The sequence below is a fragment of the Delphinapterus leucas genome, chromosome 4 (genome assembly GCF_059928025.1).
Source record: "Delphinapterus leucas isolate spDelLeu-1000000601 "Yukka" chromosome 4, BTC_Dleu_Yukka2, whole genome shotgun sequence".
Classification (NCBI taxonomy): domain Eukaryota; kingdom Metazoa; phylum Chordata; class Mammalia; order Artiodactyla; family Monodontidae; genus Delphinapterus; species Delphinapterus leucas.
This window is the reverse complement of record NC_143132.1, coordinates 65,777,717-65,802,126: the sequence shown is the minus strand read 5'-3', so window position 1 is coordinate 65,802,126 and position 24,410 is coordinate 65,777,717. Positions and strand designations below refer to the sequence as shown.

At 43.3% G+C, this 24,410-nt stretch overlaps 2 protein-coding genes across 3 annotated transcripts in view; both read left to right on the top strand.

The window, feature by feature from the left end:
- The first annotated feature begins 315 nt into the window (after positions 1 to 315).
- On the top strand, positions 316 to 8,278 carry COX17 (cytochrome c oxidase copper chaperone COX17). The gene is made up of 3 exons (XM_022561125.3): positions 316 to 957; positions 3,111 to 3,199; positions 8,144 to 8,278. Exons 1-2 carry the CDS (start codon positions 851 to 853, stop codon positions 3,193 to 3,195), a joined length of 192 nt encoding a protein of 63 aa, XP_022416833.1. The 5' UTR covers positions 316 to 850; the 3' UTR covers positions 3,196 to 3,199; positions 8,144 to 8,278.
- A 120-nt stretch (positions 8,279 to 8,398) lies between these two features.
- POPDC2 (popeye domain cAMP effector 2) overlaps positions 8,399 to 24,410 on the top strand; it is a 34,856-nt gene continuing 18,844 nt past the window's right edge. For both annotated transcript variants that reach the window (XM_022560915.3, XM_022560842.3), the window contains exons 1-2: positions 8,399 to 17,986; positions 22,067 to 22,175. In XM_022560915.3, the coding sequence (XP_022416623.1) occupies positions 17,496 to 17,986; positions 22,067 to 22,175 (600 nt within the window). In that variant the 5' untranslated portion in view covers positions 8,399 to 17,495. The remainder of the gene's footprint in view (positions 17,987 to 22,066; positions 22,176 to 24,410) is intronic.

Here is a 24,410-nt window from a genome sequence, read left to right as displayed (position 1 = left end):
CGCCTGGAAGTCCTGCTTTAAAAAATAAGTTCATTCTTTCTCCAACAATTCTCTGCAGAAAAAAACGCAATGGTTATGGGCATTATATTGCAAATAACGTAGGCACCAGTTTACTTATCTACTTAGGTAGATAGGTGTTAACTGAATTTGAGAAATGACGAGGAAAAAGCATTTTTCTAACTGGTATATTTGCCTTGTGACTGGACGATTCATACTGAAATCAAATCAGTTGGAGAGGGAGCTATGAATACCAACTAGCTGAGGATTTAAAGCGTGTGGGGTGAGGTATGAGTAGCAGAGGAATTTTTTTTTTCTTCAAAACTTGTGAATTGGATTGTTCAAATTGAAGGGGGGTGGAGAGGACAATAAAAAGGCAGACAATGCTGAGCATAAAATACTGGAAACTAATCTGATATTCAAGAAGAACTGGCTTTCGCTAGTGGTTTCTCTTGTTTGGCTTGGACAAGTCATTTCACCTTCTCGGGCTTCGGTTTTCGACATTCGTGGTGGGTGTAGGGTTGAGATATCTCTGAGTAGCCTTACTACTTTCATCCTTTGTGGGTCCTCCCCAAGTCGATTTACAAACTCTCAGCACTTTCATCTCACCTCTCTGCGCCTGCGCCGAAGAGGTGCTCTCGCGTTAATGGCTTTATTTTGCCTCTTCTGCGCACGCGCCTTTTTTTCCCTTTTAATCCCTTCTCCTTCCCCTCACCCCCAATTGTCAGAGGGAGGTAGGACTTCCTGTTCTTTTCACAGCGACTGCCGGAAGTGATTGCGGGCTAATCGGCGGCGTTTGCGGAGGCTGAAGAGTTTTGGGAGTCTGTACTAGTTGCTGCTTTTGGCGCGAAAAATGCCGGGTCTGGCGGCCGCAAGCCCTGCCCCATCTGAGTCGCAGGAGAAGAAGCCTCTGAAGCCCTGCTGCGCCTGCCCGGAGACCAAGAAGGCGCGCGATGCGTGGTCAGTGCGCAGTCAGGGAGGGGGCGGCCGGCAGGCTCCGCGCGCTGCGTTCGGGCGCCTCTGCGCCGCGTGGAGCTGGTCGTGGCCCTCGCTTTGTCGTGCGGCGCCCTTGCGGGTTGTAGAGCCCTGTAGGGTTCGCAGTCAGCTGTCTGTAGACTGAGCCTATAGCTCAGGCTGGGGAAACATGAGGGGATTGGAGAGAGATCGGATTGACCCGGGCTCGCTTCGTCCGTTCATTCTTTACTGCAAAGGGTTTCTCAGCATCTGTTATAGGTCAAGCACTGCCTTAGGTCCGAAGACGTAGAAACGGGTAAAGATGCTGCTTGATTTAAAGGAGCTTAAAGTTAATGGAGCATTAAAGTTAATGATTGCTGTACCAGGTTTGGCAGTATCAAAGAGTAAGTTTTCTGTTAATTTCTCCCAAAATTTAGACATAGTAGGACACAGGACAGGGTACGTTTCTTAACAGTAGGGAAGATCCCCTTAACCCCACCCCTTTTAGATGATTTAAAAATCAACCAGGCTATGACATAGATGACATTACAGTGTTGAGAATAGTACATCTACAGTACCATCAACCCGCAAAAGGTTTTGTTTGTTCTTATTGTATACAGCTATTGTATACAGCAAGGGCCCCCAACCGGGCTGCACAGCGAGCCATGAGCTACGGGCCATGAGCTGCGAGGGAAGCTTCATCTGCCGCTCCCCGGCTCCCCATTGCTCTCATTACAGCCTGAATCATTCCCCTATCACTCACATTACAGCTTGAACTAACACCTATCTCCCCCTCCCCCGACCCTGTGGAAAAATTGTCTTCCACAAAACTGGTCCCTGGTGCCAAAAAGGTTTGGGACCGCTGGTATACAGCCTCTATTGTGGAACAAATCTCAGAAGAAATCTTCAGTTAATGTGAATGTACACCTCTTCCTCCAACCCCTTTTTGTCCTCACATAGAAAGTAAAGAGATCATAAGTGGCATAGAGGGGGAATAAAGTTGTAGTAGCTCAGTGCTTTTTATTAATACTCAGTACTTTGCAAATAATACTGTAAAGGGAGAATTGAAAGACTACTATGATCGGTAACAATACTTACACACTTTAAGTACTTATTGAACCTTCAGATATTATTGTATCATGATTAAGAGTCTGGGATCCAGTGTCAGGGTTTGAATTCTGGTCCACCAAACCAGCTTTGTGACCTTGAGCAAATTTTTTAACATATCTGCCTCATATCTGTAAAATGGGCCTAATAAAAGATCTGCCTCCAGGATTACTGTGCTATAAGCCACATCAAGTGCCTAGCACAGTATTTACAGCATTCAGTAAACTATCAGGGAGGGCTAGCTATTAGTTTCATAAGGAGCTTGCTATCCCAAGCAGACAGCCCTTAAAGTTATTGAAGGATATGTAGGATTTAGAAGGAAGGAGAACCTACCTTTCTTTAAATTACTTCTGCATCAATTATCTCTGACCACTATGGCTTCTCTCGAAATATCTAGAGTCAGGAGTCATTTTTTTTTTTGTAGTTGAATTTGGCTTAACTTGATTCTGTGCTAAAATTACATTTTCAGGCCCTTAGAAATAAAGCTGTGTGGTCCTAGTCTTTCCTTTGTGAATTTTATAAGTAAAAAGTTCTTTGATCATCATGAGTGGGGCTCATCAGGCTGCTCTTGGCAGCCAAATATTTTTTGCTCTTTGTGTTTGGGTGTCTTGTGGTTAGAAGTAGATTTACTTAGGTGTATTTGAATGTAGAGCAGAATCAAAATTTAATTCCTCTGGGATAGGCAAAAAATTAAGCTCTTCTTTCTGTCCATTTAACATTAACTTTTTATTCAGTTTATTTCATTATAGAGCGGTATTATTCCTTGGATATTGTCTAGAGGCAATATTTAATATGCATAATTATTTCTTCTAATCAGATTCCTCCTTCCCCCCCCCAAAACTAGTTATCTGTGGGATATTTTCATGGGCAAGGAGGTATCACAGGAGCCAATAAAACAAAGCCATTTGATATAATAGCATTTTTTAAAACTCCAGTTGTATTCAGTGAGATCCGTGTTTGGCCTCACTCCCCATCACTGTCTTGCATGCTTATTTACCACTAATGTGCTTAGTGCCTACTTTGTTAGATAACAAGTACATTTTGTTTTATAGCATCATTGAGAAAGGAGAAGAGAACTGTGGACCCCTAATTGAGGCCCACAAGGAATGCATGAAAGCCCTGGGATTTAAGATATGAAATGGTGAGCATGCTACTCTCTTACTGGGAAGGTAATACATAGGCTGATTGCTTCAAATTTGTGTATTGCTTTACAGATTTAGTGATCATTGGACAGCATTCTGTCTGAAAGGTAGTTCACCTGGTTAACCTAACATGCCTAAGTATCACTGGAAAGATAACGTCTCAGTTTCTAGTGTATGGAATAAATGATGCTAATAAATTGAGAGGGATGGGACTTCCATGGCTGTCTGGTGGTTAAGACTCCACGCTTCCACTGCAGGGGACCTGGGTTTGATCTCTGGTTGGTAGGGATCCTGCATGATGCATGGTGCAGACGAAAAAAAAAAAAATTAGAGGTGTTTGGTGGATTTGGGAAGGGGAGAATTAAGCTTTCAAGAAAGGGCTTGGCAAAAGCCTTTAGAGTTATGTTAGAGACAGAGGAATCACGGCTTAGGAAGTTCAAAATATTCAGTTGTCTGACTTAAAAGGGAAATGTTCTCTATTTTTTGTTTCTAATCTTGTGAGTTTTTAGGAAGTGTTTTTAAATACGGAGTAGGCAGCACATGGAAGCATTGCTTTCTGCAAAACAGAAATGGAATTGTTGCAGTTTCTTTTGTACCATGCTTTATTTAATAAAACTAAAACCTCAGACCATTGTTTGAAGAACTTTGAATTCAAATTTTAATGCTGAAAGGGACCTTAAGTGATGTGTATACAATACCACAAATAAATTATCTCCTTTTGTTTGGAACCTCTTCCTTCAGATAGCAACTTGACTTATTCCCTCATTTCAGATCTCTTTTCAGATCTGTTTTCTCCCTCACTTCAGATCTCTTTTCAGATCTGTTTTCAAGCCTCTTAATTGGAGAGGCTTTCCCTCAACATTCCATCTAAAATAGCATCCGTTCCCCATCTATCCCCACTCTATCCTGGCACTGTCCAGTAGAACTTTCTGTGATAATGAAACGTTCTGTGCCTGCACTCTACAATATGGTAGCCACTAGCCATATGTGGCTGTGGAGCCCTTGAAATGTGGCTAGTAAAGCTGAGGAACTGAATTTTTTGTATGTTTGTTTTTTTATTTTAATAGCCACATATGGCTAGTGGCTAGGCTACACCATTGCCTGCATATTTTGTATTTATTTATCATCCGAATTGCTTTACTTCAATTAGAATGTAAGTTCTGAGACAGAAATTTTCTGTTTACTCACTGGCATACCTCCAGGACCAGTAACAGTGCCTGGCACATAGTAGGTGCTCAATAGAGGAGTGTTAAATCAATAAATGAGGAAACTAAGGCCTATAGATATGAAGTGACTTTTTTTTTTTTGCGGTACGTGGGCCTCTCACTGTTGTGGCCTCTCCCGTTGCGGAGCACAGGCTCTGGACGCGCAGGCTCAGCGGCCATGGCTCACGGGCCCAGCCGCTCCGCAGCATGTGGGACCTTCCCGGACCGGGGCACGAACCCGTGTCCCCTGCATCGGCAGGCAGACTCTCAACCACTGCGCCACCAGGGAAGCTCTGAAGTGACTTCTTATAGGCAGGGTCAGAACTGGAACCTCTGTCTCCAGAGGCTCCCTCTGCTTGGTGCTCTTACTCCCCTGTAAGATCCACACCACACCACCACTTATAACTTAATAATAGCTGAGAGATAATGCGAAAGCTACATACCAATGTAGGAGTAATAGAGAGCCTGGCTTCTTTCCCTTTCACCTCTTTCCTGCCTCTTTGGAATCTTACATGTGGCCAGTCTTCCTCACTGAGCTGTGAAAAAGGAGGGATAAGGAACCTGGCCCCAGCTGATAAGAAGTATCACTGTGTAGTGGAAAACAGTCTAGGCTGGAAGTCCTGAGGCTTAACTTTGCTTCTCCTGTTCTCTAGCTTAGCATGTGTTTCACTTTAGCTACATCTATATTCATCAAGACATTAATCCTGTCTGGATTTCACTTTTTTCATTTATAAAAAGAGAACCATAATATATTTTGTGATTTTACACATGGTATGATATCTGTGTATACAAGATATACTTAAGTGCCTTTAAGATTAGATGGTTATTTAAAGAAATCCCATGGTGAATCATTTTGTAAAATAAGTAAATATGGTTGTGGGGAGCTGTTCTTAAAAAGTTTAACTATTGATTATTTCAAAGACATGAAATCTCAACATTTGTACATGATTTCCTTGTTCCTAATCTAACTTTCTTCCTAGTCAGTTTTGTTAGCTGTTGCTTAGGGTTAAGCCTGCCTTGACAAAAAGGGTGATTTTTAAAAATGCTAATTTTTAGGAGCATCAGAAGTCTCTTGGACTTCATGTGGACCTCACAGGTGATACAATTATTGCTATAACTAGCATATATTCACGAGGACCAGAAGATATCATGGTTTTCTATGTTATTGGGACAGAGAGTAAGAGTGATTCCTGTGTACTTCATTTGTGTATAAAAGAAAATGCAAGAGCTTTGGACTTAGAAGACCTGATGTTTAACTGATTGTACGATCTTGGGCAAGTCCTTAACTTTCTGAACCTTAGTTTTCTCGTGTGTAAAGGAGAGAGAACAGCACATGACCAAACTACTTCATTAGAGTCATTATGATGATTAAGTGATATATGTGTGAATAGGCTTTGTAAACTGTCAAAGAGAAACCAGAACAGAAGCCATATCTTGGGAGTCATGGATAGCAGACATTCTACTGAGGTCTGTTTAATATATGTCCTGATTATTTTTGAATCCTGGTTACAAAAAGAAGAATCTGAATCCACATAGGGCCTTTCCAAGAATTGAAAATAATCATTTAAAAATTTTCAGCATAATACTACTTTTGGAGGAAGAACATGTGTTTGGATCTACATTGGTCCCAGGTGTCCTATTTCCCTGGCCCCCATGGGGAAATGGAAGGACAGTGAAGTCAAAAAAAGACTTTCTCAAGTTAAGAGTGGATAGGTGGTGGCATTCAAACTAGAATCTAGGTCTTTTTTACTCTCCAAATCTCAAGCACTTTATACTTCACTCCTTGCACTTAATGAGATTTTATTCCAACATATTCATTTTTAGGATTACACATAGTCTTGAACTTCAATCCTAAAACTTTATTTTGAATGCTAATTACAAAGACCTGTTGTTGAAATGCATAGGTGTATATAACTCAGAAACCAGGTCAGTGACTGTAGGGTAAAATCCAGTGCTACTGTCTGCACTGTTATAAGATAAACTTAACTAAATTGGTACCTCTTAGACTATTAGACCACATTTTTCCGAGGATAGCTTCAAAGGAAAAATATTTTGCAATCTTAGATCTTCCCAGTAATGATCATGAAACTTCCTTAATTCAAAAACCTTTGTAGATTTTAATGTTATTTTCTAAATAAGATAGATCTTAATTGTACCTTGAATCCAGTAAATTGGACTTAGTATGAAAGCAAGTGTACCTTTATAATCACCCGAGGAATGTTTTCCAAAAGTCACAAGCCTGAGCCCTGAACTGTACCGGTTGACTCAGAAGCTCCTAGATAATTTTCAAGTGTCCCCCTCTTTAAGAACCACTGGCTTAAGCTGAAGATGTAGTAGGGATGGTATAAATAAATATAAATTGTCTAAAGATTTAATAGCAGCAAAGGCAGAGACTTGAAAACTACTCATAAGGAATAACAGGGTGTGATGGTGGTGATTCTAGTCACTTCTATCTTTTGACTGCTTCTTTTACTGAAAGAGAAACTAGAGGAACCTAAAACCTGCTTAGAAATGTAAAGAGGAAATGGCAGCTGGTATCTTTCTGCCTTTAGGAGCCAGGAGGAACCTAGAGAATCTGGCTCGGGGGCTAAAATCATTGAAAGAAATTAAAGGACCGGCACTGACTGGTGGTGATACTCAGTATTTATTAAGCTTAACAGAACTTAACAGTTCACACACACAAAACGCACACAGAGACAACTGATGATGTATGAAAATATGATCTTGAGAGTCAAGAAAAAGGGTCATTTCTGCTATTTGAACATTTATTCATTCAGTAGATATCTATTGTTTAAAACTCTAGAAAATGCCAAGATGAGAAGACACAGGGTCTCTTCTGTCAAGGACTTTGTACCCAGAGGCTTTCAGTGGGTAGCCCCTCCTGATGTATAGTAGCCGGTAGCAATGCTATATAGACTGCTATCTCTTGAAATGTTGAGTGGCTTCATTTTTGCTTATCTTTAAGTGTATTCTTCCTTTGAGCCTTAGAAAAGAGAGAGTTTATATATTTATATTGTTGTTAAGGCTTATCTTCTTTTCTAAACCAAATGCAGGGAATAGCTAGGTGAGGGAAGCGCTTGAATTAGACTTGAAGAGTTGGCTAGCCCAAATTACTCAGTTACCTTTATAGCATTGTTCCTGTCTTCTGGGATGGGGGATGGGGATGGGGGTGGGGGTGGCGTGGCTGCCAGCTGTCTGGAGAGAAGCCTGGTACACCAGCAACCCCATCCTCTGCTGCTCTCCCTTTTTGATCTTTCCAAATTCATTTCAGAAATGTTACCCTTACTTTGCCCTTGGGATTGAGTAACTTTCCACAGGAGATGCCTGTGTACAGAGCTGACCTTCTGCCTTCCACTTCATGGATCTTTGGCAAACACTTGAGTCAGAACGGAGGAGGCTACAGGTCTCTTCTCTTTAGTATCTGCAAAAGTAAACTCCCTTAGTCTTTTGTGGAAGATGTTTTTGAGAAAATAAATAAATGTATAGTTTTTACTTCAACAAAGACTTCAAAGGTTAAACCTTGTAATGGATTGAACAGTTTCTGTGATGTTTTTATTTAAACAGAACTAGAATTTTAAAATGTGGATCTTTTGTTTCATGACTGGTTTAGAATAATTATGGCAGTTAGTTAATAGTCCTCAGCTGAGGCATTCATTTCTAGCATCTTTAATTCCCTGACTCCATAGGTCTGACATGATGCTTGAAACCTGACTTTCTAAAATACATCTTTTTCTGCAGGTGGTCTGCTCTGGGAATTAATAATTCCTGAAAAATGAAGAAGATTTAATAACTTTGGGAGCTCTTTGATGAACACTGATAAATTTAAAAGTATTTATAACTTATTAAAAAAAAAGAGAATATCCCTGGTCAAAAGTCTTCAGGTGTGTTTCTTTTTGTGTTCCTCACATGGCGTTTATGTATTTATTTTTCTTAAAGAATACCTGTGGCCATAATTCAAAAAGAGTTATGTACCACAATGTTCATTGCAGTTCTATTTACAATAGCCAGGACATGGAAGCAGCCTAAGTGTCCACTGACAGATGAATGGATAAAGAAGATGTGGTACATATATACAATGGAATATTACTCCGCCATAAAAAGAAACTAAATTGAGTTATTTGTAGTGAGGTGGATGGACCTAGAGACTGTCATACAGAATGAAGTAAGTCAGAAAGAGAAAAATAAATACCGTATGCTAACATATATGGAATCTTAAAAAAAAAAAAAGTTTATGAAGAACCTAGGGACAGGACGGGGGGGGGGGGAAAAAGATGCAGATGTAGAGAATGGACTTGGGGACACGGGGAGGGGGAAGGGTAAGCTGGGACAAAGTGAGAGAGTGGCGTGGACTTAAATATACTACCAAAATAGATAGCTAGTGGGAAGCAGCCGCATAGCACAGGGAGATCAGCTTGGTGCTTTGTGACCACCTAGAGGGGTGGGATAGGGTGGGAGGGAGACGCAAGAGCGAGGAGATATGGGGATATATGTATATGTATAGCTGATTCACTTTGTTATAAAGCAGAAACTAACACACCATGGTAAAGCAATTATACTCCAATAAAGACATTAAAAAAAAAAAGAATACCTGTGGGTTCCTCATCTGTGGATTCAACCAACCTTAGATCAAAAATATTGGGGGGTGGGGGTGGGTGAATTCCAGTAAAACTTGAGTTTGCTGCTTTTTCAACTATTTACATAGTGTTTACAGCTGTTTACATTGTATTTACAAGTATTTGCATAACATTTACATTTTAGGTATTGTAAGTGATCAGGAGATGATTTAAAGTATATAGGAGGATATGCTTAAGTTATATAGAAAAACAACACCATTTTATCAATATATAAGGGACTTGAGCAAATGCAGATTTCAGTATCCACAGGGGTCCTGGAACCAATCGCCCAGGATCCTGAGGGATGACTGTGGTATAAACAAATCTTGTAATACAAGCCCTGTGGTCCTATTAGCTGCTTATAAGCTAATGAGACAACTGGTCATATTCTGTCCAAGTAAATGGAGTTTTAGATCTCAACAACAAAAGACACAGAAGCATAAATAAGTGAATATGTAGGGTTCATGGATCACGGTTGGAAAATTGCCTCTTACAAAAGAGCTGAACTAAAATGTTCCCTAAGATTCCTTCCTAGTTAATTAAGAGCATGGCTTCAAAGTGACAGACTTAAGTTCAACAGCTGGCTATGTGACCTCAAGCAAGTCAACCGTTTGTGTCTGTTTTTCTCATCTGAAAGAAAACAGAGCAGCAATACCCAAGTTACAAGATTGTGCTTACACATTGAAATTGTGTACATAAAGCATTTGGCACGGTAGCATTCAGTGTTACTAACATTCTCTAATTCTTTGTATTCATATTTTTCACTTTAATATTCGTTTGGATGTAGAGTTTTTATTTTATTGATAGTTTTCAGAGCATTCTTTTAGGGTGAAGACTAGAATCTTGGACTCCTAAGGCAGATGATGTGAACCAACTTCCCACCCAATACAGATCCTTGGCAGATGGCTATCCAGATTCTGCTTGAATATGTCCTGGGACTACAAAAGGAAAAAAAAAAATCCCTAACCGTATCATCTCCCAATGTTAAGTTTTGCTGTTCCAAACTTTTCTTATACATTTTTCTAAAACAAAAAATTAGATCATTTTTCTATACTACATATTTTTAATGCAATCACAATATTAATTACCTTCTTCCCTTAATATATTTTACCACCTGTGAGTTCAGTTCTACAATATGAGTTGTAGTAGCTATGTATACATCTACTGTATGGCTTACCAATTCCCTATCTACATACATTCAACAATCAAATGTTTTATAGAATGTCTGCTGTGTGTCAGATACCCTTTTAGGAATTGGGTCTCAGAATTGAACAGGATACATAACAGACACCTAAATTATTTCTGATTTTAAAATACATTGTTTTGCTGGCTGGTTTTATGGAAACATGTAAGGAAGAAAGAAAGAAGTCACCTGAAATCCCACCAGTCTACAATAGGGCCACTTTTTGGTGACCTTGCCATTTATCTCTTTCTGCATGTATGTTCACTTTTTATTTTTATTTTTTTGCTACTCCATTATAATACTGCGATGGAAGTTTCCATAGGAAAGTCTTTACAAGTATCTTTACTAATCATTTAACTAAGGATGGGCCAGAGTTTTCAAGGCTTTGAATGAGTACTGCCTGACTGATCTCTAGAAAGGGGGTGCCCATTTATAATACCTTAGTACCTGTGGGTGCCTGTTTCCCTAAGCTCTTAGCAAGGTTAATTTTTTTCAGCCTTTGCCAGTTTGATACGCTCACCTGATTTGTAAAGAATTAACACACCCTTCTTGACATCTGCCATAGTTAAAAGTACATCTCACAAGACCCTCTGCCTACCCTTCCCTAGTGCTTAAGCCTTCCCAGAAATCATGTGCAGCATTTTGATACTATCAGTAATAGATGTCACCACAATAATTTGAAAAATGAAGAACTTAGCTTCCAAATAGGTGATCACCACATTCTGACCACCACATACCTCTTTGCTAAGCCCCTGCTATTCACAATACATCCCAAAATCTCAATACAGATACATTCACACTATTCTCTATAATTAGTTCCCTTCGTCTAACGTGAAACATTTGCCTTGAAGGTTGATAAGAACAGGACCGTGTCCCTAAGCAAGGTCTCCATTAGGTTAACTATACCTTCTGCAGGTCTGATGTGAGGGTGATGGAGAAACTATAATCCCCATTTTACAGGTGAGTACAGGCACTCAGGTTAAGGAAGTTGCTCTGGTTAAATATCTGGTGACCTGGGATGTGAGTCTTGGTCATTAGAGTTCAAGCCCAAAAGCCCAATGTTCTTTCCTGTACGAGGTGTCTAATATAAACATCATATATTCATAGTTGTAAATTCATTTATTCACTCAGTACATATTTGGTGAAGGCTTATTATGTGCAAAGAACTGCCCTAAGTGTTGAGTATTTATGTGTGAATCAGACATATCCCCTGTCCTCAAGAATAGAGGCTGCTTGACTCAACATTTACTGAGGACATACTAAATGCCAACTATGTGCTAAGTAGTGAACAAAGGTTAGTAAGACATGGCCTGCTCTCAAAGAGCTTATATTCTGGTGGATATATGTATATAAGCTATAAAAAATATAAAGTTGAATATTCAGTGCTATGATAAATATTTTCCTTAAAAGAGTGCATGTGTGACTATACCCAGTGTTTCTTTCTTTAGCTATTATAAACTGCTAGATGGTAGTTCTATCTGTGTTAATTATGGTGCTTTTGACAGCTAAGTAATACAAAATCCTCATCAAGGGAAACACATAACTGGCAGTCCAGGGTTAGGGCAAGCTCTAGATGCAGTGACATCAAGGCTCAGTGGTGCCATCCAAGACTCAAGTTATTTTCATCTCAGAGCTCTCTCCTAGGACTAATGAAGCTAATAATGTACTTTCTTGTTCAAGTGCAGCAGAGGAAAGAGAAATCATTCCTAAGGCATGAAGTCCCCACACCCACCCCCCCTTTTTTTGGTCTGATTGAACCAAATTAGGCTATGTGTATTTTTATGGACCAATAATAATTGTCAACAGAATGCCCTTTGCTGACTGGCTTAAACAGGATTTCCTCCTTGGATCCATGTGTAGATGAGCTATCAGAACAAAACTGGAATTCTGTTACAAGGAGGAAGTGGTAAATGGTAAATGGGTATTGAGTAGACAACCAACTTTGCACTAAATCATCGTGTTCACTTAACAACCAAGTCATCCTGAATGGTCAAATTGAGTTTAGAGGAGCAATTCCTCTCAGTTTACTCAGACTTTTGAGAGAAAATTATTGGTAGCACATAACAAGTCACATGACGTTCAGTTTTCATAGAATAAAACAATCAGCAGATGTTCGGAGAACTGTTGGTTGAAGAGTCGTCCTTATGGAGATCCTTAGGGAGATAGGAATCTGAATGCCTTCAACTGTGAGTACCAGAATACCCAACTACAGAGACTTAAGCAATAAATGTATTTATCTCCTGTCATAAAGTCTGAAGGTTGAAAGTTTCAGATTTGAGAAAATGGCTCAGTGATACTTTGAAGAACCAAGGCTTGTTCTATTTTTCTCCTCTTTAACCTTCTCATCCTTAGGCCTATCCTATCTCATGGGTACAGTGGCTTCAAACATTACATCATCATACAGCTGTATTCAAGCCAGGATGAAAGGTAGTAGGCTTCCTTACTGTCTCTATCAGGGAGTATACTTTTCCCCAGATACTCCCACACACGTGTCCTCTTATGTCTCATTGGTCACATGTCCACTCTTAAACTAGTTGCCATTGTGGGGAATGGGATATCGTGCTTGGATTTGACCAGTCTTTTTTTTTTTTTTTTAACTTGGAAGTCTTTTTGATACCAGTTCTTATTGTTTTTTTAAAAAATATTTATTTATTTATTTGGTTGTACCGGGTCTTAGTTGCAGCAGGTGGGCTCCTTAGTTGTGGCATGGGAACTCTTAGTTGCAGCATGCATGTGGGATCTATTTCCCTGACCAGGAATCAAATGCGGGGCCCCCCGCATTGGGAGCTCAGCGTCTTATCCATTGCGCCACCAGGGAAGTCCCTTGACCAGTCTTATTTCAGGCCCTGGCAACTGGGAGAGAAGCCCACCCTCCTTTACATATTGCCCAAGCAAAATCAGAGTTCCATAAACTGGGGGAAAAAGGGGAAATGGATAAGGAACCAGTAGTGTCTGCCCAATATCAACTCAGCAGTATGTGTCCAATGCCTAGAATCATGCCTGTGTTCGATTTTAATAACTATATTAGGAAAGCATTAGAGGAACAAGCCCAATGTTTCTCAAACTACCTGTGGTGAAACTACATGTAGTTTCTCAAACTACAAGTAGTAAACTACTACTACTTTAATTTTTTCCAATTCACAGACTAATACGTTTCCTGTCAAACTGTATAAAGATGTCTTAAGTTCTCTCAGTTTCTGTCCATATCTCATCATGGACCAGTAACAGCTCTCGGACCAGCCATAGTCTGTGACCACTCTTGGAGAGATGGTGTACCCGGCTGACTTCATAATCTGGCCCTGGCCTGACTCTCCTGCCTCGTGTCCTGCTGCTCCCTTTGATTCACTGATAACAAACTGTTCTCTGTTACCAGAATATGCCATGTATTTTCGTTTTACTTCTGGACTTGACTTCACATTCTGTTCTCCCTTCCTGGAATGCCCTCCCCTAGCTGGGGAACACCTACTTGGCTTTTTAAACCAGCTTAAATGTCATCCTCCCTTGTGATGTTTTTCCTGTATTCTTTGCTCCCCTATCAGTGCTTCCTTTGAACCCCTTCCTATCTCATGGTTGTGATAGCTTCAAGCATTATATCATCACACAACTGTATTCAAGCCAGGATGAAAGGTAGCAGGCCTCCTTACTGTCTCCACCAGGGAGTATACTTCTTCCAGGAGCTCCCTGACACGTCCTCTTATGTCTCATTGGTCACATGCCCAATAAGTGTATTTTTTGGGTTGTAGTTCTTTCTGGGTCAGTCTCCCTCACTCATTGTCTTCCTCATCTTCTATCCCCGGTTCCTGGCACACATACTTTGTCCTAAGTAAATGTTTCAATAGAATTGACTCAACAAATGATGTGACTTCTGTGTCTTTCCTTTTATTCTCCCCAAATATTTTCTACCGTGCTTCTGCCTGCATATTTGTGGCTTTCCTTATAAGAACATACCATTTTGACACACAATTTTTCTTTCTTCTTCTATCAAACCTGGTTTTAAAAACAAAGATACAGCTTTTCACTGTATTCCTGTCATAGGTCCCACCCCACAAGCATCACTGTCACTGTCACTACAGGCAGCATGTGGTGTTTATGCCACCCCAGCGGCATACACAAATCCCTGGTAGCAATGAATGAGCCTGCATATGGACACATATTAACTCCCCAAAGTACCTGGCAAGGTGGTACAGCACAGAGAACCTACAATTTAGAGTCACAATGACCTAGGCTTTAGCCCCTATTCACATACTATCTCTGTCACCTTGGGGATGTTCCTTAACCTCTCTGAGCTTGTTTCTTCCATTAAAAATAAAGTATCATAGGGAGACATGAGGAAACAATAACTGCTTGACAAATGTTAGTACCTTCTGCTCAGATGAGCACATTTGTGGATTGACAAAAAAGGCAGGCTGAGAGCCAGCAGTCAGTTGGTCCACCTGGCTCTTTAAGGGATCAGGACCAGCCCATTGGTCAGGCTTGCTGAGAAAGATGACCTGTTTTGAAATTGTATCTTGGGCAGAGCCTCTGTTCCTGTGCTTCTCATTTCCTTGCTCACAGCTGGCAGAGACAGCCACTCTGACAGCTCAGGGGGTGCATGACTAAGGTGGAGGGATGAGCAGCTGCTGCTTGCTAAAGGGGGTGGCTTGGCCAGGAGGCAGGCAGGTGACCGAAAAGCAGCATATGGAAATTCCCAAACTCCACCGTTGAAATGACATCAAGGACCCAAATGGTTGCTGTGGGAAAGGCTGGGGGCGAGGGCAGCGGGGTGGGGCATGGGGCCTTCTCCAGGAGCTCTCTAGCTCTTTTCCTTTGCCACTGATTTTCCCCCTCAACGTTAGAAAAAAGGGAATAAGATGCACATTTGTTGGTTAGGCGATTGTAATTAAAGAAGAAAAACCCCAGCTTCTTTCAACACGCTGTACATTTTCACACCTCCATGCCTATGCTTCTTCTGCTGTTCTCACCACTAGAAATCCTCTTCTCCCTCTACCTGGCTAATTCAACCTCTGCACCCCAAATTCCTTGTTAGCACCTGTGTCTTCCTTCTTCAATGCCACCTTCCTTCTAGGCTGCCACGTCTCCTAAACTCAACTCAGTTACTATGCTTCCCACACTGAACTGAGGTTGTTTTTTGAGGTATCTCTCCCTTGATAGAGTGAAAGCTCTTGGGAATCTTTGATTCTCTAAGTGCTTGGCTCATAGCAGGCACTCAATGTGTGTTGAGTTGAAAACTTCTACTCCTCTGCATATCTGACAATTCCTAATCTCTCACTAATTTTACTTAGGTTACTAGCAGTATAATAAAGGTCCCTATGGATCGAGCACTTGAATAGTTCTGGAAGGTTACTGGATGCCTCCACCCCCTGTCCCCGCCCCCATACCTCAGGGGCTGTAGGAGTAATGGTAGTAAGGAAACAAAATCAAGGAGTCATGTGGAAGCCAGAGGGACATTTCTTAGTTTAATGTTTGCATATTCCCAGATTTGAAATTGATGACCCAAGGTAGACCCCAGGTTCATCCAGAAGTTCCTGAATGTCCTCAGACTTTCTGGGGGGAGTGGAGTTAGGAGTCATGGATCTCGTCCTGTATTTCCACTAACTGTGCAAACTACTTGGGACACAGCAATAAGATAGATGAGATCAAATCTTGCCTCTGGGACTTCCCTGGTGGCGCAGTGGTTAAGAATCCGCCTGCCAATACAGGGGACACGGGTTCGAGCCCTGGTCTGGGAAGATCCCACATGCCGCGGAGCAACTAAGCCCGTGCACCACAACTACTGAAGCCCGCGCGCCTAGAGCCCGTGAGCCACAACTACTGAGCCCACGTGCCACAACTACTGAGCCTGTGCTCTAGAGCCCACGTGCCACAATTACTGAAGCCCGCGTGCCTAGAAGCCCGTGCTCCGCAACAAGAGAAGTCACTGCAATGAGAGCCCACGCACCGCAACAAAGAGTAGTCCCTGCTCACCGCAACTAGAGAAAGCCCGCACGCAGCAACAAAGACCCAACGCAGCCAAAAATAAATAAGTAAATTTATTAAAAAAAAATTCTGCCTCTGTCACTTACTACCTGTGGGAACTTGTTACCTCTCTAAACTTCAGTTTCTTTCAGATGTAGAAGGAGGATAATATTTATTTGGAATGGTTGTGTGATGATTAAATCATGTGTATGTAAAAGACCTAATCTACATCTGCCATTTTGTAGGTGTTCAATAGGTGATGGTTATTATAATTTGCCAATATTGGGGTGGGTGGGGTGATGGTCTGAGCAATGTATTACCATTGTATTAACTATTACTAGATCCAGATACACACAGGAGAAAGTCAGAATTCAAAAAGCTGCTTTGCATAGCTAATTTTGTTTAATGGTTGTCAAATAAATGCCTATTTCAAATAAAGTCATATTTCCAACGTGACTTCATAAAGGCTTTCAAGGGGTTTTCCACTTCTCACTGTTAGGATTTTTTCTGATAATAGTCCCATACTTTCCGACCTTGAAGTGTCCTCCTACCTCAGGAGAGCCCCCAGCCCTCCCAGAGGGGGCTCTGGACAGTGTCCTGCCTGAGGTGTGACAGTAAATTCTGTGCACACTTTCCCTTTGTCCACCCCCTCACTCACACTCACACACACACACACACACACACACACACACACACACACACACACACACTTGCCTCTTTTGCCCCAGGTCTTATCTTGTCCTCTGGGGAGGTATGTTAAGTGCTCTTCCAGCCTGCCTGTGTGCCTGGCCTGTTTTTTCTCACTGCCAGTACCACTTGGATTCCAATTCCAAACATGGTATCCGTCTGGGGTCACCCTTTCTTCCGGTGCCAAGAGAGATGCATTCCAAATGGTGCACAAATGTGCCTCCCGTGCTGGGCTCTCCTCATTCTGTTTGGGGACAACACAAAGCAGGATGTGGCTTCTTTTTTATCCCTCACTGCTGAAGTTTTCAGCCCCATAGTCCTATCTTTTCCTCAGGACAATTTAGGTTTCCTGCCAAGAGCCAAATGTGAAGACTGTCCTAAGAAACTTGGAGCCGTGGACGCTCGACAGAGCTCTGCGGGGAGGGCCAGAGCCTTGCTGAGGGAAAGAGAAAGAAAGGTTTTCAGTTCTCCATGAAGTGTATTATGTTCTGCCATTCATTCCCCAAGCTAATGCAAGCATTCCTCCCAGGAAAGGTGGAGCTGGTGGGGAGAAGCCAATGGTGAGATGACATCTGAGAGGACAGGCTAACCCATTTCCTGAATTTCCCACGTGGGGACAGTCTTAGAGCCCGACAGGCTTTGAGGCCCGAAGATGAGCAGCAACGGCAGCGCAGTGGGCCAGCTCCTCTGGAGCAGGCCGCTGTGTGTCGGCTGGAGGCGGGACCAGGAAGGGGCTGTCTACCACCTGGCCACCTGCCTCCTGCTCCTGGGCTTCATGGGGGGCAGCGGGGTGTATGGGTGCTTCTACCTCTTTGGCTTCCTGGGCACGGGCTACCTGTGCTGTGTGCTGTGGGGCTGGTTCGACGCCTGCGGCCTAGACATCGTCCTCTGGAGCGTGCTGCTGGCGACTGCCTGCGTGCTCCAGCTGGCACACCTGGTGTACCGCCTGCGTGAGGACACCCTCCCCGAGGAGTTCGAGCTCCTCTACAAGACGCTGTGCCTGCCCCTGCAGGTACCCCTGCCAGCGTACAAGGAGATTGTTCGCTGCTGCGAGGAGCAAGTCTTGACTCTGGCCACGGAGCAGACCTACGCCGTGGAGGGCGAGACGCCCATCGACCACCTGTCCCTGCTGCTTTCTGGCCGGTAAGCCGCTGGGTCAATGCCCAGCATTTCTTCCCCACGCCCACGCTTCTCATTTCCCAGTGCCTCCCTTTCCATTTCATGTCCCTTCCACTGAGGAAGGATGTGGCAAGTCAAACAAACCAAAATAGATTTTTCTAAGCATGCACTTTGCTTCCCCTTTCTTAGCATTTTCCATGAGGAAACTAGCTCATGAGGCACCTTGGTTGGCAGGAAGGATTGTGTGTGCACTTGTGCTGGGAGGTGTGGGGTGAGTGTTTCTTGAGCCTGGGTGTGAAATGACTACACCACACACACACGTCAGCATGTCATGTCTAAACTGCAGCAATATCTCTGTAAGCTTTGGAAAACTGGACATTTCAGTAAGATTAATTCATTCCTTCCATATGCATTCAACATTTGCTAAGTGCCAAGTATGTACAAGAAACAGTGCCAAAACAGAGGGGATTTCCTATAACCCCTGTTCCCTCCAGGGCATCAAAGATCTTGGGGAATATCCCATACAGATTCTATGGTAAAGCCATTCTTTTTTGTGGTACGCATGCCTCTCACTGTTGTGGCCTCTCCCGTTCCGGAGCACAGGCTCCGGATGCGCAGGCTCAGCAGCCATGGCTCACGGGCCTAGCCGCTTCACGGCATGTGGGGTCTGTGGGATCCTCCCGGACTGGGGCTCGAACCCGTGTCCCCTGCATCGGCAGGTGGACTCTCAACCACTGCGCCACCAGGGAAGCCCTGGTAAAGCCATTCTGTATATACCCAGGTATGGAGCAGGAATACCTCTTGTCCACTTTTCCACTTCCAATTGTTCTATTGAGATTCTTACAGACGAAGAAGTAAAGTGCTATAAACCTGTGGGCCAGACAGTGAGGGAGGAGTAGTGGTGCCCACGTGTGTCTCTTTGAGTATATGGTGGAGACAACTGGTTGACACCTTTTAAGGAGGCTGACAGTCAGACCTTAGCAGAAATGGGCTTTGTCAGGATTACTGTATGCCTGGTCAGGCTGCATGCGAGCATTGGCCATTGACTGATCTCTTCTGAACAAATATACCATGGAGCTCTGTGCTGCACAGTTGGTAGGAAATTGTGAATTCTTTGAAATATTGCCCTAGTGGGACTTGTATGTGGAGCTAAGCATCTGACAGTAAGCATCTTAACCTGGTATGTACTTGGGCTGGCTCTGTGGAAAGCAAATAGAGTATTTCAAAGGTTTTGTCCTTAATTTCCTCTTTCCTGCTTTCTTGAGACCAGGAGAATGTGGTAGAAAGACAAGAAAGTAATCAGAAGGGTCTGATTCCAAAAAAATAAGAAAGAAACCAGATAAGACCACCAGCCATAGTGGGGAAAAAAAGGAGTTTGACATTGATGATGATGGTACTACAATAACTACTGCTACTAGTAATAATATGCATTTATGTATCAATGTATAGAATCAAAGTGTGATGTACACATGTTTTTATTTTGTTTGGAGTCTGAGGTCCTGGGTTGAATGAGCTATGAGGTTTTGTGATGTTTCATTTCATTTATGGGTGAACTGAAGTGTAAATAAACCATACATCAGGATTATTGTATGGTTCAGGTATCTTTTATATAATGGATTTACCATGAACTTGTAGAAGACCACGTCCCTGTGAAGAGGAGAGGGGGCCTTGCCCTCTCAGTGTGGCTTTTCCTATTATACTTAGCATCCAAAACCTGAGTCAAAAATTAGACAATTTTGATATTTTTCTTGCCTTACAAGGTTTGGAGTAAGAGTTTTGTTTTGAGATCTTTCAATGTCATCCTGTCTCAACTTTGCTAAGTTGGAGCTGGGGAAAGGGGCTTCTAGTCTATATGACCAGGCTCCAGCTTTAAAGGAGAATCATCGTACCTTTGGCTGGTGAGGTACCAAACACCTCAAAGCAGCAGACAAGAACTCCATGCCAGGAAATGGAGGCTTCTTGTGGAGACCTCCCCAGTTCACGTGCAGACTCTCATCTGGAGCGCTTTGCTGAAATCTCAGACATCCTTTTCGGTTTATTTTCATAAGGCAATCAATCCCTTTCAAGACTCAGAAAGGCAAAGTGACTTCCTCAAAGTTCATCACCCTGTTAAGCTGTGCTTACTGTTGGAGATTTTCTCTCATATACAATCCCAAGCATGAACTCCTGAAGAGGCAACTAACTGTCTAAGCTCTTCTTGGAGGATGAAATTACCTGATGTCCAGGAGATCAAGAAGGAAGAGGAGACTCAAACTACAAAGGATACAATATACAATGTGAATGGTTTCAGGGAGTCATGCAGGCTCATTAGATGTTACTCACACTGTAAAATCTTGTCCCTCCTCAGTGGCTTGCTTGGGTGTCCAGATTCCTTCCCTGGGGAGAGGACAGGAGGATCTGATGTGTGTGGCAGCAGCCTCATTTCTTTCCTGTTGTCTTTCTTCCTTTGTTAGAGAAGCTTTTCTTTGAGGTTTTGGTCCCATTTATGGTGACACAGTGAGTTCATTTGTTTGATCGTTCCTTCCTTCTTCCTTCTTCCCTCCCCCTTTCCAAAAATATTTATGAAGAGGGCTAGGGACTAGGGATCTTGTGTTAAAAAATGAAAAATAGGGCTTCCCTGGTGGCGCAGTGGTTGAGAGTCCGCCTGCCAATGCAGGGGACACGGGTTCATGCCCCGGTCCGGGAAGATCCCACATGCCACGGAGCGGCTGGGCCCGGGAGCCATGGCCACTGAGCCTGCGCGTCTGGAGCCTGTGCTCCACAACGGGAGAGGCCACGACAGTGAGAGGCCCGCGTACCACAAAAAAAAAAAAAAAAGAAAGAAAAGAAAAATATTTTCCTTGTACTCAGGAAGCTTACAGTGTATGAAGAGAGGCACTAATTCATGTTTGACATAGTGGTGAATAACAGACATAGTATTTCCAAGGAGAAAGGCGAAGTGCAATGAGAGCATTTAAGCAGTGGACCTAACTTTCCTGGGGTAGCCAGACAAGACTTCCTGGAGGAAGGAATGTTTAAGCTGAGGCCTGAGGAGAAGGTGGGGATTGGGAGGAGAGGCAGCTGGAGGGGACAGAATATGTGAAGACTGTGAGGTAGGAGAACGCGTCACATCATCTTTCCTTGTATCCTTTCATTACTCAGGGAAGTTCTGATGGCTATCTACACATACTGATAGGTCTTGTAGGAGCAGGTGCGTTTCTGCCATCAGAGAGTGTAGGTTGACACCACATCTTGGGCTTGGTTTGAGACCTACGTCCCCTTCTGTCTTCCATCTTTAGGTTGTCAGATAATACGCAATAATTAATTGTTGGTGGTCTTTGGTAATTTGCACACATACATATATATCTAGGCATTCACTAGGAGCAAGGTGTGGAGTGCTAATATCCCCTTGGCCAAAACGTAATCACATGGCTCTACCTCATGGCAAGGGGGGTAGGGAAATGTAGTTTAGCCGGGCAGCCATGAACCCAGCTGAAATTCCAAATATGGAGGAAGGGAAAAAGCAGATATTGGGAAACAATTTCACACTGGATTTCTCAGATCTCCATCCCCATTCTGATCTGCTTCTCAGTATCCTATTCATCCTTCAAAACTCAGCTCAAATATCATCTTTGAGAAGTCTGCCACTTGGAGAGAACTAAGATCTCTCCGTCATCTGGTCTCCTGTCCCACAGTAGCACACGCTGACTTACAGCCAGTTATTTATGTACCTGTGACTTCCACTAAATTGTGACGTCTTTAAAGGCAAGGATCAGATCATCTCCATATTCCCAGTTTTCCAGGAACACTGAAGGTGCTCCATACATAACTGTTTAGCCAATAAAGCTCCAGAAAAAGTGGAACAGTAGCTCCTTTCAAATGGACAGGATGTACCTTAGAGATCTTTTTGATCTGCCCCCTCTGCCTGATAGAGGAACCTTCTTTCCCAGTATAACTCACTTTAGAGGAGAGGTTGAGGCTGAGACTCTGAGTTTTCGGGGAAAAGAGGAAAAAGTCCATACTGGACCCTAATAATTTTCCACTTTTTAACATGTAACTTAGACTTCGGAGAGGATTCGGGTAGCCACTTCCCTTTTCCCACAGTCTCTTCTCTCCCTTTGCCAGGGTTCGTGTGAGCCAGGACGGGCAGTTTCTGCACTACATCTTTCCTTACCAGTTCATGGACTCTCCCGAGTGGGAATCGTTGCATCCCTCTGCGGAGGGGGTCTTCCAGGTAATAGGGAGCCCCATAGCAGCACCGCCCCAGACCATCCCACTGTAACCCAGCAATATCCCTGCCTCCATCTTTCCCCTCTTACATCTGTCATTTGAACCACTGCCAATATGATGCTCAGGGTGGGAGCACTCTCCTCCTGTGGGAAAAGTGCCTGGCAGAGGAAGGGTGGGGTAGGGAGGTGCAGACCCCTGAAAGGGGGGCTATGTCACTCCTATGCCTAAAACTCTTCCAGAAGACCCCAGTGACCACAAGATAAAAGCCCACACTCCTTAGGGAGTAACTTAAGACCTTTAGTGACATCCAGTCACATCTCCAGCCCCTTCCTTCCTCACAGTTCCTGCTCATACCAGCCCTACTGAACTACTAGTTCTTCCCTAAACACACCACATTGTTTTGCAATGGCCATGCCTTGGCTCCTACTGTCGCTTCTATCTGAAATGCACTTTCCTCATCCAGAGGAGGCTATGGCATCTCACTTCCTCTGAGGCCTGCCCAGGCTGACCTCACCAGCTTCCCCCCCCCCGCCCCCCACACACACCGCCTACATGCCTCTTCTATTCCTTTTACCATGCTGACTGCGCACATGTCTCTAACGATTTGGTTTCCCTTCTGTCTTTCGCATAGTAAACTCCCTGAGGTAGAAATCTGGGCTCTCCTCTCCATCTTCAGGCTCCAAAGGGCAATACCTTGTGCACAGTAGCAGGTGTTCAGTAAAGGTTCGCTGAACTGGCTCGGCAGTGGGCAGTTGGTGTCTCAGAGGGCTCCAGAGGACATCATATACACACTCCAAGTTCAGGGCCTGGGTGCTAGAGCCCTCCTCTCTTCTCTGCCAATCCTTCAGATTTCAGTTACCTTCTCTGTAGTTCTCACTTACTGAATGGCTAGCACGTGGCAGGCACTACCTATTTTATTGCCTTATTGATTCTCACAACTGTCCTCTGGGTGGAATGTTGTTATTAACATGTTTAACAGATGAGGGAACTAAGGCTTAGAAACCTCAAGTAATTTGCCCAAGGTCTTCATCTAGAAAGTGGCAAAGCCAAGTGGCCTGACACCACTATTTCTATTCTTTTTTAAAATGGGAGGTTTACCAGGAGAGTGGAGTTTACCCATACCCACCATTATAGGTACTCCTCTGTCCAGATAGTTTGCCAGTACTGGGTTCCCTGTGTCTCCTACCAGTTCTATCAGGGAGTCCCTCAGGCGAGCATTTGAGCCAACCCCAGAATAGACACATGCGAGGCAGTGCCACCTGGCTGGGCCTGCTTCCGCCCCACCCTGACTCTTGGCTCTGTGAGGACAGAGCCTGAGAGGCAATCCTGATCCCACTGCCTAGACCACCAGCCACAGATCCCCTCTGAACGTGCTTCATCCACCACACACTCACGTCCTCTCCAAGCCGCCCAGCAGTCTCCTTTGAGAACCCTCCCAGGACCATAAGAACCCTCAGGAGGCCTGAGTCAGGTCCTGAGCCAGCCAGGCCAGGCTCTGTTTCTGACACTGAAACTGAGAAACAGGTGGTGGATAAGCCGGGCGTCCTCCCCTAAGTTATGCTTGAAAGGAAGGGCTGTGACCCCAGATGGCCTCTCAGTCATCTGAGAGGGATGTAGGGACTGTTATATTTCTCCCATTTGTATTTTTAGCATGCATCCCCATTGGGAGCAATGAGATCCACATATTTGCTCTTGGCTCTGTGAAGTCCCATTTCCTCTTTGCAAATGTCAAGTGTTGTCTCGGGTTGTAGTTCATCTTGTCCTTGCCTTTGCAATTGCATAGTCTTTGTTGACTAATAGGGAATCCACAGTGACTGAATCATAATTCTTACTGAGTTTACCACAACGGAATCAACATTCTATCACACCTCTCAAGAATTCAATTAAGAATTTATTGACTGTTAAGCACTGTGACCCTTTCATTAGTCACCAAGAACATAGCATGGGAGGGATCACACAAAAATCAGCATTATTTCTCCCACTTGCATCATGTTTTACTGGACCCAAGGTCTCTTTACGTACGTCAGCTTATTTAATCCATTCAACCAGCTTCGAAGGTGAGGATTAAAGAAAGAGCTGGTCAAAACTTTATTACAGACATGTGCATGTGTATGTGGGAATCAGTCAAACCACTGGTTTCCTGAACACCTTTAGGAAGGATTTTACATAGGACATGAGAAAATGACATCAGGTTGTTTTGCAACATACAAGATTGGTAGTCTTCACCTGATTTCATTCA